General features: G+C 32.8%; 1 protein-coding gene across 4 annotated transcripts in view; it reads left to right on the plus strand.

Moving 5' to 3' along the window:
* LRRIQ1 (leucine rich repeats and IQ motif containing 1) overlaps window positions 1–20,275 on the plus strand; it is a 208,509-nt gene that overhangs the window by 4,348 nt on the left and 183,886 nt on the right. For all 4 annotated transcript variants that reach the window (XM_078449636.2, XM_078449634.2, XM_078449635.2 and 1 more), the window contains exons 2-8: window positions 425–568; window positions 2,202–2,313; window positions 6,383–6,474; window positions 7,876–7,993; window positions 9,005–9,228; window positions 13,654–13,728; window positions 17,151–18,782. In XM_078449636.2, the coding sequence (XP_078305762.2) occupies window positions 425–568; window positions 2,202–2,313; window positions 6,383–6,474; window positions 7,876–7,993; window positions 9,005–9,228; window positions 13,654–13,728; window positions 17,151–18,782 (2,397 nt within the window). The remainder of the gene's footprint in view (window positions 1–424; window positions 569–2,201; window positions 2,314–6,382; window positions 6,475–7,875; window positions 7,994–9,004; window positions 9,229–13,653; window positions 13,729–17,150; window positions 18,783–20,275) is intronic.

The raw sequence follows: 20,275 nt of genomic DNA on the forward strand, positions 1-20,275 counted from the left end.
ATCATTTTGTAGTCACACATTAAAAAAATAATGAATTAACGGAGAGAGAAAACAATGTTTTCTAATATATGGTACAACCATAATAAGATATGATAAAAGTTTCCTAGATGAAAACATGTTTACACAGATCATTGGTATGACACATTAAACAACCCATAGTTTTTACTCATTTTAGCTACTTCAATTCTCTTTATTTTTTTAATTATTTATTTATTTTGAGAGACAGAGAGAGAGACAGAGAGACAGAGAGAGAGGGAGAGAGAGAATCCCAAGCAGGCTTCATGCTGTCAGCAAGAAGCCCAATGCAGGGCTCGATCCCACAACCCTGGGATCATGACCTAAGCAGAAATAGTCAGACCTTTAACTGACTGAGCCACCCAGGCACCTCTCAATTCTTAAATGGTTTTGTGTTTTATTATGAAAGATGATGGAAAACAACAATGATGATGAAGCAAAGCTCGAAGAAGAAATAGAAGCTGAATTGGATAAAATCAGCATTTCTTCATTGGAAAAAGATGATGATGATAGTGATTCAAAATCAGAAACCCAGAGTGCTGATAGTGATACAGTAAGTGTTAAATACTGGACTTTTAGGAGCCTTTTAACTGGAGTAAACTTTTCAGGAGAAATATTACTTTTCTCAGTGTGTTTTACATAGTTATATAATTTTTTAACTTATGATCCCTTTTAAACAATGTGTATTGTTCAATATTTTAATATAAAAATGAAAATAGAAATCACATATAATTTCATATGCATATGTGTGGGTTTTTTTTGCAAAACTGGGATTATATTATACATATAATTATTTATATCCTGCTTTTTTTTACTTCATCATGAGTGTCTTAATGTTATTAGATATACATGAAAAACAAAATTTATGTAAACTCTTTAAATCTATAGAAATAGTTATTTTTTTGGAAATCAAATATATCTTCTTTTCATTTGTGCATTTTCCCCAGTGTTTATATGCTTATAAAATTTATTCACAGATTAATTCTTTTACATCAAAATCCTTAAACTAATGGGAATTTATTTTCAATTATGTTATAAAATGTAGGTCTAGCTAGAAATTTTCCTGCATGTATTTAGTTAATATTATTAATATCACTTGATGAATAATTTACCTCTTCTCAATTGATCTGCCTTTTTTTATAATTAAAATTTTTAATGTTTATTTATTTTTGAGAGACAGAGAGAGACAGCATGAGCAAGAGAGGGGCAGAGAGAGGGAGACCCAGAATATGAAGCAGGCTCCAGGCTCTGAGCTTTCAGCGCAGAGCCTGACGCGGGGCTTGAAACTCTGGCCCTGAGATCATGACCTGAGCTGAAGTCGGTCGCCCAACCGACTGAGCCACCCAGGTGCCCTGAACTGCTTTTTTTTTTTTTTTTTTAAGTTTATTTATTTATTTTGAGAGAGAGAGAGAGAGAGAAAAGGAATGTGAGCAGGGGAGGGCAGAAAGGGAGGGAGAAGGAGAGAGAGAGAGAGAGAGAGAGAGAGAGAGAGAGAGAAAGAAAATGAGAATGAGTCTTAAGCAGGCTCCATGCTGTCAGCACAGAGCCCTATGCAGGGCTCGAACTCATGAACCATGACATCATGACTTGAGCTGAAATCAAGAGTCGAATGTTTAACTGACTGAGCCACCAAGGGACCTCTCAATTGATTTGTCCTATCTTTTGTATATGTTTAGCTCTATCTAAGATTATCTATTCTTTTCCATTATTCTGTTAGTTTTGGCCTATTGTAGTTTTTTAAGTATCAAATAAGTATCAAATAGGTAAAATTGCTTTAGTTGTTTTGCTCTTTGAAATCTCCACTAAGCTTTTTCTAAAAACAAAAACAAAAACAACTCATTTGTTAAATTTCAAAAAGCAGTTCTACTTTGATTTTCAATTAGGATTGAAATAACCTATATACTACTTTTGGAAAGTTAATATTTTTACATTATAATGATAATAGTAATGATATTCAAATGAGACAAACAATTCTGAAATTTTTCATTTAAATGTGAAATCCAACAGAATCATGGATGTGCTTCATAACCACTTGAAAATGAAGAGCAAATTTTAACCAATATACTTCTTTGAACTCATTCACATACTTTGCTCAAATTTTTGGTGTATCAAAACTTTTATCAAATATTTGATACATAGGTTTAATAAACAATTTAACCATTGGTTTCATGTTTTTTAAATTTGAGGATGTGGATGAGTTACCTGAGTCAGTTCTTCACTGTATTGACATCATAAAGAATAAGAGTAAAACTGTTGAAGAGCTCATTCTTCAGGACTTGGAAGATACAGAGGTTTTAAGTAAGTACAGTTGTTAACTGCTTGGCAGATAAGTTTTCTGTAAGCAGGAATGATTTATAATTTAGAAAATTATATTGTTTCAAGTTCTTATCTGTTGTTATACACATGTATGTGCATTTGTCTCTAGTATATAATATACGAGATTTTTATTTACTCCATTAATTTATTTCCCGTATTACTTTCCTTATATGTCTAATAAATAGTAGCCACCAACAGTTTGTTTTACCAGTCTTAATTAAAACCAGAGATTGTATTACGGCTGATTCTTTTTTTAAAAATGTTTTAATGTTTATTTTTTTGAGAGAGAGACAGAACACGAGCGGGGGAGGGGCTGAGAGACAGGGAGACACAGAATCTGAAGCAAGCTCCAGGCTCCATGCTCTCAGTACAGAGTCTGATGTGGGACTCAAACCCATGAACCTCGAGATCATGACCTGAGCCAAAGTCTGAAGCTAAACTGACTCTGTGACAGTTGGTTCTTGAACAATGCTGGTTCAAATTGCATGGGTCATTTATGCACAGATTTTTTACAGTATTATAAAATGGATTTTCTTTTCCTTATGATTTTCTTAATAACATTTTAATTTCTCTAGCTTACTTTGTTGTAAGAATACAGTACATTATACACATAGTATATAAAATATATGTTAATAGACTTTATGTTATTGGTAAGCTTTCTGGTCTACAGTAGGCTATTGGTAGTTATGTTTTGGGGGATCAAAAGCTATATGCAGATTTTTTACTACATGGGGGGTTGTCACTTGTAATCCCCATGTTGATCAAGGATCATCTGTACTTTGCATTAAAGAAAAGAAAATTGGTTGCAGGAATATTTTAGAAGTATCAGTTTATATATCTTTTTGGAGAAAAAAAATTTATGTCAGAAGGCTAACAAGTTTTACTTGATTCAGCTGAGCAAATTTACTTCTTGAAATTATTCTAAGAATAATAGAATGATTAAAGATTTAATTAGAATTAATCAAGGTTTAGTTTATAATGAAAAATGGCAACAGCCTAAGTGTTTAATAGGATCTTAGTGTGTGCAACTACACCCATTAAAAAAGATGGCTTAGATGATATTTAATAGCATAAAAATATTCATGATGTAGTGTTTAAAATTATTATAAAATTCAGTGTTATTTATGCAAATATTAGTGTGAGTTACAATATGGATATTCATAGATATTCATTCAACAAATATTGCTGTGTGAAATGATCTGTTTTAGCTACTAAGACTATAACACAGAACAAAATAGACAAAGGTCCTGCTTTCCTATTCTAATGTTCCAGTGTGGGGAGATAGACTATAAATGAATAAATATGTAATATTTTAATCATGATAACTTCTATGAAGGAAAAAGTTTAAGATAGGGGATAGAGATTGGAGGTTGCCGTTTTAGATAGGGTAAGTCAGGGAAGGCCTCTCTGAGAAAGTAATACTTAAGCAATGACTGAAAGGTAAGCCACATGGACATCTCAGTGAATGAGAAGGTGAGCTACGTGGATATCTAGAGAGACGGTGTTCCAGAAAGAAGGATCTGTAAAGGCCAAAGCACAGATCATATAAGTGTCAGATCACAGAGGGCTCTTATAAATCATGGTCTGGACTGTGGATTCTACTCTCTGTATGCTAAGGTTTTTGAATAAAGAGTGACAGTATCTGACACATTTTGAGACAATCATTCTGGTGATTATGTAGAAAAGATGCCTTGAGGTAGCAAAAGTCTCCTACAAAACTGTTGTAATAGTGTGGTTAGAAATGAGAGTGATTTGAGTAGAAATGATGAAAAATAGTCATATTCAAGAAACCATTTTTAAGGTAAAAAGAACCAAATGGATGTTTTATTGGTGGATTGGAATGAAAGGAAGAGAGGAAATTGACTCCCAAGATTTTTGTCCTGAGAACCTGTGTGCATATGTAAATACTTCCTATATGTAGATACTTCAAATTTTGGCAGTGACTATCTGTAGTTGAGTTATAGGGAATTTTAATTTTTTTTTAAATTTATATTTCCTGAAGTAAATATAATGAAAGTATATTATAAATATATTAGCAATTATATAGCCTAATTAAGAAAAAATAGGAAACACAATCATAGAAAATTAGTTACATAAAAAGTTATATAATTACAGTTGTAGCAGTGGTTTAGAAAATTATGAGATCTTATGTATCATTCTAATGAAATAAGTTTGATAGTATCAAAGAATAGAATAATTTTTCAAGAAAATTCAAATTATCAAAATTGTTTGAAAAGGGTGAAAAACATGATTAAATTGATAAGCTGGCAAGAAGGTGGAAAAGGTTTCCTTCTCAAATGTCATTAGAAATTAGTATGATTTTTGGGGCACCTGGGTGGCTCAGTCGGTTACGTGTCTGACTTTAGCTCAGGTCATGATCTCAAGACTTGTGAGTTCGAGCCCCACATTGGGCTGTGTGCTGACAGATCAGACCCTTGAGCCTGCTTTGGATACTGTGACTGCCTCTCTCTGCTCCTCCCCTGCTTGCGCTCTGTGTGTGTCTCTCTCTCACAAATAAATAAACATTAAAAAAAATTAAAGAAATTAGTATAATTTTAAAAAAGAAAAAAAGAAATCAGTATGATTTTACAACTGATTTCTTACAATCCACAAGGATAAACAAATCTGAAGATTATATTTCATTTATAAAAAGCTACATATTTCAAATATAAATCTGTACAAGCATAACACACATACAAAAGAAGCCAGAGGCTAATTTCATTTTTGAATGTAGATATTTTGTTTAGGGCTCTCATTTGTAGACAGAAGCTACTTTAGCTCCTTTAAGCAGAAAGGTTTTTGGGGTATTTGTGTGTTTGTTTTTATGCATAGAGTAGATGTGTTGGTTACTTATTGCTGCAAAACAAACAGTGGTTTAAAATAACAATATGTTATTATCTTTTATGGTTCTGTGGGTTGACTGAGCTTAGCTAGGCAGTTCTTGCTTAGATTTCTGTATGCATTTACAGTTAGATCTTAATTAGGAATGCAGTTAGCTGAAGTCTTTAGTCTTCACACGTAATATTTTTAGGAAAATAAAGACTTAAATATATCACAGAATCTAAATCACCCTCTGAAACCTGGGTTCAAAGAAATCTGTAGAATGTTATTTTTGCTTTCAACCTCTCACATAGGAAATCATGCTGGTAAGGCTGTGAGTAGGTGTTGAAGACAATATATGCTATCGGACAAAACTGGTGTGAAGAGGTAGTTAACCAGCAGAACAGTCATCTGTAAAAAATAGTTTACTAGTAGGAGAGGTTCCCAGGATAGAACACATTAGCTGAATAAGGACAAAAAAAACTACATCTACACAAATGGTAACAGGACAATAAAATTCAACAAAAAACACATAAAACCAGGAATGAAAGGTCACTTCATTCACATTAGTAATTATAATCTTTTAAATTAGTAATTTTATTAAAGTATTTTTAATGTCTTGTGCAAGCTTATATTGCTAGTTTTTGGCAGGTAGAATTGAACTTTTGTTGATTGCTAATTAGGGCGTCATTATAGTATAAAACAGCATTATTCTGTGTACATGGAAAATAAACTTCAGTATAAAATATGAAAGGTGATCAAAAGAGTGCTTTATAAATTTATTACTTTTATTTTGAGGACAAAGATTACAGATTTCCTCTGTTCTTTATTTTTCATTATTTTCCTATTGTTTTGTGTGACTCATCATCGAGTCACTGATAGAGGTTCCTGGATGACTCAGTCGGTTAAGCATCTAAGTCTTTTCTGCTTTTCTGCTCAGGTCATGATCTCATGGTTCTTAAGATCAAGCCCTGCGTCAGGCTCTGCACTGACAGCATGGAGCCTGCTTGGGATTCTTTCTCTCCCCCTCACTCTGCCTCTCCCACACTCATGCGCATGTGCACATACTCTCTCTCTCTCTCTGTCTCTCTCCCAAAACAAATAAACATTTTAAAAAAGAATATACTATGATAGAATTTGAGATTAAAGGATGACGAAAGCGTTTGAGATTTTAACATGTTTTGCCTTGTTCTCTAATATTTAAAGCTATAATATTTTTTTCTTTCTCTAGACTATAGTTATGGAGTGGTTTCTAATAATCATATGCATTTAAAGATAGAATTATCAACTGAACATAAAGAAAATCCGGAACAATTAATAAAGGTATATGATCAATATTTGACTGAAAGTACTCAATATTACAGTTAGAAATTTACCTTTCCCTCTTATAAAGGATGCTAGTTCACTGATTTAAAGTTCACTGACTAAAAATTAAAAATTTAATTATTTTTACGCAAATAATTTTTAGTATTGTGCTTTTCTCTGGCATGTAATAGACAACAACTCAAAATCAACCTTTAAAAATATTAGAAATAGTGATTTGAACCATCATTACTTGGAAATTTAACTATATTGTGTGATTATTTTTTCCCTAAAATCTCCAAGGAAGAAAACAATGACTATAATATTAATTACCTTGCTTAGGAATGTACTGTTACAGTAGAGACTTTAAATACCCTATGGAAAATTTAAAAATAGAACATCTTATGTTAGTTAAAAAAAAGATAAAATAAAAACATTCTTAAAGAAATAATATGAAAGGAGAGCCTAGCATTTTTGGTTAAAACCTCTAGAAATGTATTTGAGAAAGTTTCTTCTACAGGTTCAGCATTTTGGACTCTTTTACTTCTCATTTTACCCAACTATGTCTAAGTTTACTAACTCTATTCCTGGTCCCTATGATGTTTAGTGAAATTTGAAAGTTGCATATATATATATATATATATATATATATATATATATATATATATGTCTCTTGACTCCCCTTTTTTTGGTAACAAACTTGAAATATTAATTTTGAATTATCATACTGCTACTTCATTGAAATAGATATCCTATATCTTACCAGCTAGAATATGGTGCAGGTCTAATTATGGAAAAGTATTCATCAATATTATGACTTTTTCATAATTTAGGTTAAAGTAGCAAATAGTTGTTTTTTAAATGTACTGAATGTATCAGCAGTTTGTATATGTGAGCAATCACTCTAATTGAGAAATATAGAAATATATTAGGAAGAAAACATTAGTAGAAACATTTGGAAATAATTTTCAAGGAATTTCTTTGTTTTCACTTGAGTATAGTTAACACACAGTATTACATTAGCTTCAGGTATACAGCAGAGTAATAAAACATCTCCACACATCATGCTATGCTTACCACAAATGTAGCTACCGTCTGTTACCATAAATGGCTGTATACCATCGACTGCATTCCTAATGCTATACCTTTTATTCCTATGACTTATTCGTTCCACAGATTTTCAAGCAGTTTAACTGAATAGTGTGGATGAATATCAGAGAGTGCTTAGAATTCTGAAAAATAAGGAGGGCAAAATATAGTCTGTTTGCATGGGAAAAACATTTTTAGTGTGCTATAGAGTTGTATTTGAGAGAGATTCAAAGTAAATAAAGTTCTAGATATGTGTATGTAAATACTTGATACATTATTAAAGCAATTGCTTGACTCTTTCTTTAATTATTGGCATTCTTTTTAACCTCTTAGATGTTATCTGAAATAGAAAAAGAAGAATTTCTGAGGAGTAAAACCCATTGTAGCAGTCCTGATTCTATTCCAGAGCCTGGTCCTCATGATTTGCCTGTAGATGAACATGTTTTGTCAGGTGGGCTAAATGCTCAATGATAGTTTGGATAATTTTAATGTGATTTACTATAGTTATCTGAAAAACGATTAAGAGTTTTCTTTTGACATTTAGAAAAATACAATCCTGATATTTGAAAATTATTATGCTTTACTGTACTTATTTAGTTTCATATTTTCATAGTTTTTAAAAAAATTAATGTTTATTTATTTGTGAGAGAGAGAGAGACAGACAGAGCACAAGCAGGAGGGGCAGAGAGAGAGGGAGACACAGAATCTGAAGCAGGTTCCAGGCTCTGAGCTGTCAGCACAGAGCTTGACCCAGAGCTTGAACTCATGAGCCACGAGATCATGATCTGAGCCGAAGTCAGATGCTTAACCGACCGAGCTACCAAGGTGACCCCATATTTTCATAGTTTTTTATACCTCTTAAATTAACTTGATTTAAATATATTTAAAATTTTCCATCTATATAGCTGACTGAAATAGATATACTCAGCCATGGATTTTTAAGTGTCCTTTATGTTCCTTAAGTATCTTTTAAGTACAGCACACACACACATATTATGTTTTTACATTAAGTTTTGTGGTATATAGTTTAAGGCAAGTTATGTAATTTCTTAATTGACTGAAATGGAACTCCCTTATATATGACTGCAATAGAATTTTTATGTATATTTAAGAATGTATTTTTTGCATATTGTCCCTTTTACTTTGGTAATACATTGACATTATTTCTTCATTTCAAAATTACCCTTATACTTTACATTAAATCAGTTTTGAGAGGTTAGATTTTTTTTTTCTTTTTTGAGAGAACGAGAGTGTGAGCTGGGAGTGGCAGAAAGAGGGAAGGAGAGAGAATCTTAAGCAGGCTTCATGCCCAGCACAGAGCCCAATGTGGGTCTCAATCCCACAACTCTGAGATCATGTACTGAGTTGAAATTAGGAGTTGAAATCAACTGACTGAGCTACCCAGGCACACTGAAAGGCATTATTTTAATAATAATAATAATATTTCTCTTCATAAATGCAGATGATACTGATATAAATTTTGGATACTGTGAAGTGGAAGAAAGATGTAGGCAGTCTTTTGAAGTTTGGCAAGGCAAACAGAAAGAACTGGAAGACCAAGAGAAAGAAACTCTTAAAGCTCAAAGGGATAGAGAACAAAAGCAATTTGAAGAAGAAGAAGAAAAGAGACATTGCTGGATGAAACAGTTTGAAGTTGAAAAGAAGAAATTAGAGAATATTCACAAGGTAAGGATTTTTTTTTTTTATTTTTGTTGTTTTTCATACATTTTTTGAATCAGTAACTACTTATGAATAGTACTGGTGTTTTGGATTATGGTGTGGATTGAGCTATGTTCTGTGTATTTTTTTAAATAGAATTTTACTTTTTGGACCAAATGACATTAGAAAATATTTTTTTAATATTTATCTTTGAGAGAGAGGGATAGGGGGTGGGGAGAGCCTGAGTGGGGAAGGAGTACAGAGAGAGGGGAACAGAGGATCTGAAGCGGGCTCTGTGCTGACAGTAGAGAGCCCGATGCAGGCCTCGAACTCATAATCTGTGAGATCATGTCCTGAGCAGGAGTCAGACCCTAACTGACTGAGCCATCCAGGCACCCTGTTCTGTGGGTTTTAAGTACTTCTGATAGTTGAAGCAATTGACTGTGGTAATAGGATTTACTATGGACTTCTTGATTAGTTTTCACTGTAATTCATTGGAATTTCAGATGCTTCTTTGGATCTTGGGGGTCCCCTGGGTCTATGAAGTTACAAAGATTGTCCTAGAAAGGCTGATACTTAGAGCATAAACTGTTGTTTTTTCATACACTTCTTATCATGGAAGAAGGCAACATAATTTACTTGATCATGAAATGTCCTTGCTATATGGTCTAATATATAGCAATTACATGAAACATTTGGTTGAAGTGGTTCAACCATGTAGGTGATGGCCTATGCCTTGCTCCCATATTGAGCTAATTCCTGGGCCAGAGATTTTTTGGTGTGAAGGAGTTTTATGTTGTTGTTTTTTTAAAAAAATTTTTTTTTAACGTTTATTTAGTTTTGAGAGACAGAGCATGAACAGGGGAGGGGCAGAGAAGGAGACACAGAATCCGAAGCAGGCTCCAGGCTCTGAGCTGTCAGCACAGAGCCCCATGTGGGGCTCAAACTCACAAACGCAAGATCATGGCCTGAGCTAAGTCAGACACTCAACCCACTGATCCACCCAGGAGCCCCAGGAGTTTTATGTTTTTATTTTTGTTTCCTCCTAACCCTACCCCAGGGGGTCCACAACTTCAAGTCATGGTAGTGGTGTATTGAGAAACTGGTGAATTTTTAGGACTTGACTTTATGGGCATCAGAATGCCCATGAGCTTAGAATGTGTGGGTAACAGGCAGGACTGACTTCCCTGTCTTACATTACTAAAATTGACTTACATATTACCCACAACTTAATAGTTTTGACTGTTCTGTGTAGACAGCATTGGCATGTGGTCACTTATGCAGTTCAGGGTATTCTAGCCCTCCATGTTGAGTACATTGCATTTCCTGATTTTATAGAAAATAAATTAAAAGCAATTATATTACAGAGCCAGTTTGGTTGTGGCTTTTTCTAATAGTGAACTGTGCATCCTTAACTTTCCTTTCATTATGTTTTCCTTCCCACAGACCATTTTAATCAGTCATTTCTGAAAGTCAGAAGCTTTTTTTTTTTTTTAATTCCAGGAAACGCTTTAATATAATTAAGATTTTAGAGTAGTGTTTGCTGTCTTGTGCTTAAATGCATCATTGTTATTGATTGTTAGTGGTGTTTTCAGATTTAGAAGACATCTGACTTTTAAATTCTCTTCAAATAAATTGACATTTTTAATTGTTTTAAAGCAAAAATATATTGACTACCTCATTGGCAAAGGATTCAGCTATATGCTTAGATGACCCAGAGAGATCTAACACTTGGGGCCCACCCTCAAAGATTCTAACTTAGTTTCTAAAAGTAATTTGTGCTTTATCATAAAATTAATAGTTTGGAATATTTTAATGAATTCCTAAATGTATGCTTTGTTATGCCTTGAGGCTTAACACTTTTCCAATGACCGTTCCATCATTTTATTATGATGGATTCTAAATATGAAATTTATTTTCTTTCAGTAGTTCTTTTCTGTGTCCTTTGTTAGCTTCCTCTTGCATTCCACTTAACAACTATTGTAAATCTCTTTCTTTAAGAGTTCTACCCAACTTCTCCCTCCTCATTATTGGCAAGTAATCACATAGCATTTTTGCATCAATGGCAAACTTTATTTTCTAATCCTGTATCAGTTTGCATCTACCTTTATATTCACCCTGCTGTTTTTTCTTGCCTTTGCTCCATTCTCAGTAGGAAAGGTTTCTTCTACTAAAGGTTAGCTTTCCCTGCTCTGCTCTGTATCTGTCATTTTCCAATTTACCCCTGCTTTGTTAGTTTTACCCCATATGCTGAAACACCCCAAAACACCCCTATCAACTTCTTTCTTTCTTACTGTTTATACACATGTTCAATTTTCTCCCATCCTAGAAACAAAACACAAGAAAAATCATGAGATCAGCTTTGATCATATATCTCAATTTAGCTTCTCTTTAGCTCTAGCTACCAGAGTCAGGCTTATTAAAGAGTAGTTATTTTTGCTGTATTTATGTCCTTGTCTCTCATTAAATCCTAAGCCTACTAGGTGTATATCATCACCACTCTACTAAATTAAACTGCTCTTAACAAAAATAACCAATGACTTCTCTATTTCCATACTCACAGGTTCTTTTTCAGCTCTTATATTGACCTCTGTAGCGTTTTATGCCAGTAAAATTTTGATTGTTGACCATTTCTCTCTTCCTTGTCTTAAATCGGACCATGCTGCCTTGATTCTCTTCTTATGTGTTTGGCAATTCCTACTTTATATCCAGTTTAGCCTTCTCTGTCTCTGTCTCTCTCCCTGAATATGGTACGACCAAGGAATTCTTCCTTTGTCCTTTTATTTTTCTTCATATACTTTCTCTCTTGATAATCTCAGCCACAGCTACGGCTGTTCAGAAACAATGTCAACTACATAACTCTACTACAGATACTTTACACTCAGAACTTAATATGTTTAAAACTGAATTCATTGTCTTTATTTCTTAATTGTGCTTCTCCTCAGGTATTTGTTATTTTGATGAGCTACACTATCATCATAGTCCAAGCTGGAATGATAAGGACCATCTTTGACTCTTCCCTCTCTTTATTATCCTCTTCCCTCTTAAAGTTATATTATCCATCTTTTCATCCACACACCTAATCTACTGTTACTCCATGGTTCAGGGTGTCCTAATGTCTAGCTTGTCTAAACTCTCTAACCGATCTCTCTACTTTTGGCCTTGTATTCCACAAACCCATTCACCATAGTCCTGTCAGAAGGATTTTTTTTAAAAAAATATTTATTTATTTATTTTGAGAGAGAGAGAGATTGAGAGAGAGAGAGAGAGAGAGAGAGAGAGAGAGTGAGAGCGAGGGAGAAAGTGTGCAAGCAGGGTAGGGGCAGAGAGAGACTCCCAAGTAGGCTCTGCACTATCAGCACAGAGCTGGATGCAGGGCTCCATCTCAGGAACCCTGTGATCACGACCTGAGTGGAAATAAAGAGTTGACCACTTAACCGACTCCACCCTGGCACCCCTAGAATGATTTTGTTATTTCTGTGCTTAATTCCCGTCATGTAAGATTATATCCAAAGAAATATTCCCATTTCCTTTATTTCCAATCATCTGGTAGTTTATGGAAATTTTATGTTTACGTTGTCTTTATATTTGTTCTCACTCCTGCCACCCTATCTACAGAGGGCTCTCCTTGATTCTTACATGGACTTTTCTAATACCTACTTTATTATCTCTTTAGTGACTCTTGCTTTCTGTCTTTAACTCTGTCTAAGGTAACCTTTTAATTTTCCTAAAAGCAGAACTATAGTCATCTTCCTAGTTGAAAAACATTTAATAATGTTTTAACATGTCTGTTTAACTTCTTGAAAGCCTAGTCATTTCAACTAGTCTTCTGCATGAAGCCTCTGATGATCCTCCAGTTATAACATCTATTTCTGCTGTGATCCTTTATAGTCTTCTCTTGCGATAAATTTATTCTGCTAAATTTGAGATAATATGGGAATTTATGATAATGTTTCCATAAAGTTTTAGAGGAAAGAGATTACATTTTACTGATCTTGTTTATTCTGCAGAGCCTTAACAAAATAGATGCTAATCAAAAAAAAAACACATTATCCACTGAACTGAAGGGTTATGTGAGTTAAATGGGATGGTGAGGAGAGAAAAATATTATGTAATGCAAAACTCATCTTACAAACATTAATATTTGTAATTTTCGTGTTGTCCAACAGCATATCTAGTGAATACATTTTACTATGTACATAAACATACTCAAATAAGCTTTCCCAGGTTGCCAACATCTTCATGTGCTCAAAATGGGAACTTTAGGTATCATTTATGTGACACTTTAGGTTGAGATTAAAGTTGTTATACTACTACTAATAACAGAGAATCGTTGGGTAAGTTTTTATCTTTAACTGTTATTTACAAATACAGGTTTGAGAACCAATTATAATAAGTATATATATTTTTTTGATATTTGAATATAATATCTCAATATTACTGTATGTTCAGCAAGAACAGGACAAGATGAATGATGAACTCCATAAAGAAGAGAAAATATGGAAAGAGAAATTTAAACAGCATGAGGTATCTATTTCTTCTTTTTAAACATCATGATAATTATTCTTCATTTGGAATATTTATTATACTTGAAATGGACATTTAAAAGTAATATTGCCTAGCTGATATAGGATTTAATTTACTAAGACTTTAAAAAATTCATTAATCACCAGAAATTATCCTTGAAATATAATGCCCTAAAAATTAAAATAAAGTGGGTCAGTGAGTGAACAGGTCTATGTAAAATTATAATTCTATAATTTTTTAAGATTTGAGGAAACATGCTATTATGAATATTTCATTATGACTGAAGATGGTTATGAAAGTTACCTCATTTCTTGAACACAATTGAATGTTAAATAATTCTTGTGAATTCAAGATCATTCTAATGATATTTATTAAGTTTAAATTTACTTAACTCATTTTTATATAAGATTTATTTAAATATATAATATAAATATATATAATATAAATATAATATATATAATATAAAAGAACATTTTATATAATATAAATGTAATATATGTTATATATAATATAAATATAAAATAAATTTATATGCAATATAAATATAAAATAAATTTTATATAAAATTTTATATAAAACTATGTTTTTCTATAAAACAGTTTTTAATAGAAATTTTTATATAAAATTATTTTAATTATAAACGTGAAGTAGATAAACCTCTTATAATCCTGATATGCAGCTAAACATTCTACCTTTCTTTATCTTTCAAGTATTTTCTTTATATAAACATACTCCTGAAAAAGTAGGTTTCTACTATCCATTTAAAAAAATATATGTATATTTGACATTTAACATTGCATAAGATTGAATGGTACAGTGTATTGATTTGATGTTATATATTATAATATGATTTTCTCTATGGTGCATATTTAAATAAAAAAGTTGGTTAGGCATGTGAACAGACAGTACATATGAATGACAAGGGAAAAAAAAAGACAATAGTAATTTACCTACAGGTAACCCAAATGTTGGAGTAGGAGAGCCATTAAAATACCTATAACTATCATTCCGTAGCAACATGTTAAACAGATAGATGCTAAGAAAAGAGAACTAGAATCTATAATGAAATATCAAGTATACATTACAAAGTTGAAAAGTTCAGTATGTAAATTTAAAAATTCAGGGCATAAGTTTGACAGTTTGACTCAGCAAATGAGAACATTAGTGAAACTGAAGCAAGGTCAGCAGAAAATATCCAAATTAAAGCACAGAGAGGACAAAAAAAAAAAAAGGGAGGACAGAAGAGAGTACAAGAAATATATGATGTATAGTGAAAAGATAAAACATGTGTATACTAGTAACCTTTGAAGGATAGGAGCAGAAACAGTGGGTGAAGAGATAATAGTTGAAATAGTTTAAAAGAAAATCGATCTGAACATTCAAAGTTGATTAATGATCTGTATACAGAATCAATACAGAGAAAACCACACCTGGGAGTTTAGTAGTGTAATGATTGAAATTCAAGACAAGGGGGGAAAGTTGTAAAAGCTGCCAGAGAAAAAGGCACATTACCTAAAAGGAGCTACAGTGAACTTAACAGCTGACTTCTTTTTTTTTTTTTTAATTTTTTTTTTCAACGTTTATTTTATTTTTGGGACAGAGAGAGACAGAGCATGAACGGGGGAGGGACAGAGAGAGAGGGAGACACAGAATCGGAAACAGGCTCCAGGCTCCGAGCCATCAGCCCAGAGCCCGACGCGGGGCTCGAACTCACGGACCGTGAGATCGTGACCTGGCTGAAGTCGGACGCTTAACCGACTGCGCCACCCAGGTGCCCCAACAGCTGACTTCTTAAGTGGGATAGTAGAAGAAAGTAGAAGATAGTGCTAAGTGTTAATGGTTTCTTTGATCATTAGTGTTCTTTGAATCCTGAGTTTCCCCTGATTTCTGGACTCAGTTTTCATTTTCTGGAATGCATGCCTAAATACCTGTCAAAAAGATTTTTGGATGGCAAATTTTCTTTATTTTGCACACTTGAGAATAATGTCATTTTGCTTTTACAATCGAATGATTTGTTTCATGGGATATAGAATCCAGACTTATTACCATTTGGTTTTAACAATTTAAAGATCTAACTCATGTGCGCATTTAGATATTTTTGCCTGTGTTATCGTTGTAGATTTGACACTCCTTCTTTACATTCTTTTGAAGTTTTAGGATTTTTCACTTTTTGCATTTATTCACACAAATTTACTGATTTCTTACTGCATGCCGAGCACTTCTGAGTGTTCAGGGTACAGCAGTGGATAAAACAGAAATAACTTCTGCCTTCATGGGACTTAACGTTCCTTAGGGTTCTGAAATATTGCTGCATCTAGATGAGTGTATCAGGGCATGTGTGTCTATGTGTATGTGTGAAAAGTTAACTCCACTCTTTATCTTATCTTATGGCCTTTTTTGGTTTAGAAAACATTTTTGTATTGTTTTTTTCCCTTTAATCCTTCTCAGGTCTTTAGCTGTAACTCCTACTAGTGGTGTTCGAGTTTCTGTGTTGATCCTCCGCTTGAAAGTCTCTGTCATATATTTCATGTCTTTGTTGTTTTGCAGGTTGTTTTGGAAAAACACCTAACTTGGAAGTTTTTCTTTAGCCAACACCTATTTAAAGTCATTCTAGTGTGATTTTTTGTATGAATGCGTCATATTTTTTATTTGAATATTTTCATTTTATTTTTATATAAAGTTATTCTTATTTAAACATATTTTTCCTAAAAAATATTTAAATTTTTATTTAGTACCTACCTTTCCTCAGAAACTAGTTCTTCCTTCTCCTTGTTCAAGTATTTTCATTGCCTCACATCCTTTGTGTTAGCTTTTCTCCAATAGTTGCTGAATTTTGTTGACCTGTTTACTTTTGTTTTAGGACTCTAGTGACAATGACGTCTTCTCACCTAACCCAATGATCTCATTTGATGTAGTATGTGCTTATCAGCTCTCGTAATAGTTGAGAAAGGATAAAATGTGTGACTAGGCTGGTTCTTCATATTGCTTATATGTATGCTCTACCTTGCCTTCCTGGTATCATCATCTCACCAAATAATTCCCTGTGTCTGCAGTCCCTGTGCTAGCTCTGGGAAAGTTTAAAGTCCTTTTCCCCTACACAAATTTTGGCTTGTGGTTTTTCTCGCTTTTTCTCTGTACTATTCTAATTTCATATGCTTTCTATGTTCAAGGAATTCCTCAATTTATATCTGAATGGCTTAATATAGTTATAATATTAGAATGTCAACTTACTAACTTGATCAAATCTCTCAAATATTTTAAAATATTATATCCTTTAAAATAAATGGCTTTTGTTCTTCTAAGTGAATTTTATAGTAACTTCATTATGACTTCAAGTTAACTATTTGTTTTCAGCCTATATTTTATATGATATTTTAATAATATTGTTCACTTATACTGGTATTTATCTTACTTTACTTTAGGAGTTTATTAAAAAGTTGCATCTACAAATAGAAGAAGAAAGAACAAGATTTAAAGATCTGCAAGAAAAAGAAAAAATGCGTTTGTTAAAACTGCATCATAATGCAGCTGTAAAAATTCAAGCTAAATATAAAGCATTTGTGGTCTACCAAAAATATGGTCCAATCATAAAAGAACAAATAGAAAGTAAGAAAAGGAAAGCACAAGAGTGGAAAGAAAAAGAAGCAAAAATACGACAGATGGAAGAAGAAAAACGAAAGAGATTGGAGGAAGAACAAAAGATTGAAGAAGAGATAAAAAAGCAGAAGCAAGAGGAAAGGGAGAGGAGAGAAATAGAATATGAAGAAAAAAAGAACATCGTGAGAAGAGAAAAAGAGCAACTATTAAACAAGGAAAAATTAAGATTAAGAGGAGATGCAAGCAGACAGCTAATAATAAGTAGAGCATTAAAGAAAGGTGAATACAATGCAAAACATTTAACTGTTGAAGATACATCAAAGAATAAGGATGATATAGCCAAAAAGGTAGGGGAGGAAAAGTCAAAGGAGTGGGAAGATGTTCCCCTCTGGCTAGTTGAACAATCAACTAAGAGAAAAAATGTAGGTAGACAGCTTGTATTAAAAGAGCCAATGCAAGTGCAATGGAAAGATTCTATACCAAACCAGGTGATTTTGGCAGAAATTGAAATGGAAGTAAAAAATGAAAACCTAGCAAAACAACAACATTCCACAAAAATCGTCAAGCAAGAAAGAAAATGTGAAGATGTAGACAAAAAAACCGAATTGGAATACCCAGGTCTGAAAGAAAACATGAATGAACAGTTTCATCTGCAAGAATTAAAGTCTCAAATGCAAAAAGGGGAACATGTGAAACCTGCCATAAATGAGAATGTGAGACAAGACACCCAAACAATAATATTAGGACATAGTCAAGGAATTAACAAGGTGAAAAACAATGAAGCACAGAAAATAATCAAAGATAATCAACAGAATAAGTTACAAAAAGTAGAAAAAGAAGAGATATCAGAACAGAATGAACCACTATATGAAGAGAATAATATTTTAGTAATTTCAGTGAAGCAACAACCACTAAAATTAGAAAATCCTAAAGATATAGGGGAAAATGTAATACTACAAGAACAAGAAGTTGATTTAATTTCCAAAGAAACTGAGGAGAACCGAGAAGGCAATACTCTGAATAGTGATGTGATTTTTAACAGCAGTGATTCCATGATAAATATAGAAAACAAAATAAATGAGCAAGATTATACTTTAGGAAGAAATGCTCTTTGTGAAGATTTGGGAGGTTTTGATGCAAAAAATTCCTTAGTTTTTAAAGAAGTAAACTCTCTTAGGTCTCAAATTAAAGAAACCGCAGAAGAATGTCATAATAATAGAGCTGAATGTGAAAATATTGTGACCTGTACTTTACCAAAGTCAACACTTCTATCTTCTATTGAAGAAAAGAGGCTAGCTTGGATAAAATCATTTAAACCTTGGTTTGAAATTTTCAAGCAAAATCAACAAAAGGAAATTGTTAGGACAAAGAGACCTGTAAAATGCCCAGCCAACACGATGCCTCCTTTGAATACACTAGACATTCTTCAGTGTGGCCCTTGGAATACTTTACAGCAGGTATTTTATAACTTTATAATACTTTTTCATATTTAATTACAATTAGTTCTCTAAAATGTAACTTTAAAAATATCAGTAGAAGGCATATTTTGTATCCAAGAATTTTGCCTCTTTTTAAAAAAAAAATAATATTTATTTATTTTTGAGAGAAAGACAGAGAGAGCACAAGTGGGGAAGGGCAGAGAGAGAGAGAAGGAGACGCAGAATCCAAAGGAGGTTCCGGGCTCTGTCTGCACAGAGCCCGATGCGAGGCTGTAACTCAGGCACCATGAGATCATGACCTGAGCTGATGTCGGACCCTCAACTGACTGAGTCACCCAGGTGTCCCAAGAATTTTGTCTCTTAATCGGTGATATTGCTAATGAGATATTGCCCCCATTTGAGAGGGGATGTATTTAAAAGATCTCAGTTAAAATTATTCAAGGCATCTTCTTTCTCAGTGAAGCACTATAAAAAGTTTTGGTTTATATCTTGAAGCCATGTTCAGGGTTCCTGTAGCCATTATCAAGCTTCTAAGAATGGAGGCAGCTGGGAATTTAGTGTTGAATTAGAATAGGAAATTCCAAAATTGACACTCAGTTACTTTGCTATAGTTTTGGGCACAATACCACCTACTGGTTTGTTTTGGAATGAAGTGGATTTCTCTGTACTTGACAAGGGCTGTGAAAGAAGGGCTTACAATAGAAGGCTCTAGAATTTAGTCATGTGCTATATAAACACTGTGCGTATATACTGACATTTAAAATAATTGTCATCAACTGCTACTAATTTCTATGTTTATAAAGCCCATATTTCAACCAAAATTAATACAGAAACTAACAGATATGTAGAAAAACAGTAAAAAAAATATTTCAAGTGGTATAATACTAGAAAGGACTTCATGATTAAAATACATATATTTGTCTAGGGCCGGAAACTGAAATGTATTCACTAAAATTTATTTAGTTTTTTGATATAGACAGATGCCTATGAAAATAAATATTCATGTTAATATATATGAATTTTTAAAATTCATTCACTCAACTAATATTTATCTGTCCAATATGATAGATTAATATGTATTGTTGAAGGGACAGAAAGAAACCTATCTTTGACCTTATGGAGCTAACTTTGGTACACAAAAAGGCTTTAAACAAATAAATACACTGTTAAATACATTACTACAGATCTGGATAATTGCTATAAATAAGATTTCAGAGATTCTGTGATAGGGTAATAAGATAGTTGGCTTTAAAGAGATCTCTGGAATGTGAAAAAGCAGTATAAAGAACAGAATTACTTTAAAGTTCCTCTACTTCCTAGGCAATGTATTTTTCATTTCCATCAGATCTGTAGGGCTACCTATAGAATCACTCATTAACTCTTCTATTAATTTTTTTCTTTGGCTATGTTATCTCTGGAATCATTCTTTTTCTACTTTCCCTAAGGTGTTAGTGCAGGCATTCTTTTTCTTTTTCCTTTAAAATTTTTTTTTTAAGTTTTTGATAGAGACA

This window comes from Panthera onca, chromosome B4 (assembly GCF_046562875.1).
Source record: "Panthera onca isolate mPanOnc1 chromosome B4, mPanOnc1 haplotype 2, whole genome shotgun sequence".
Classification (NCBI taxonomy): Eukaryota; Metazoa; Chordata; class Mammalia; order Carnivora; family Felidae; genus Panthera; species Panthera onca.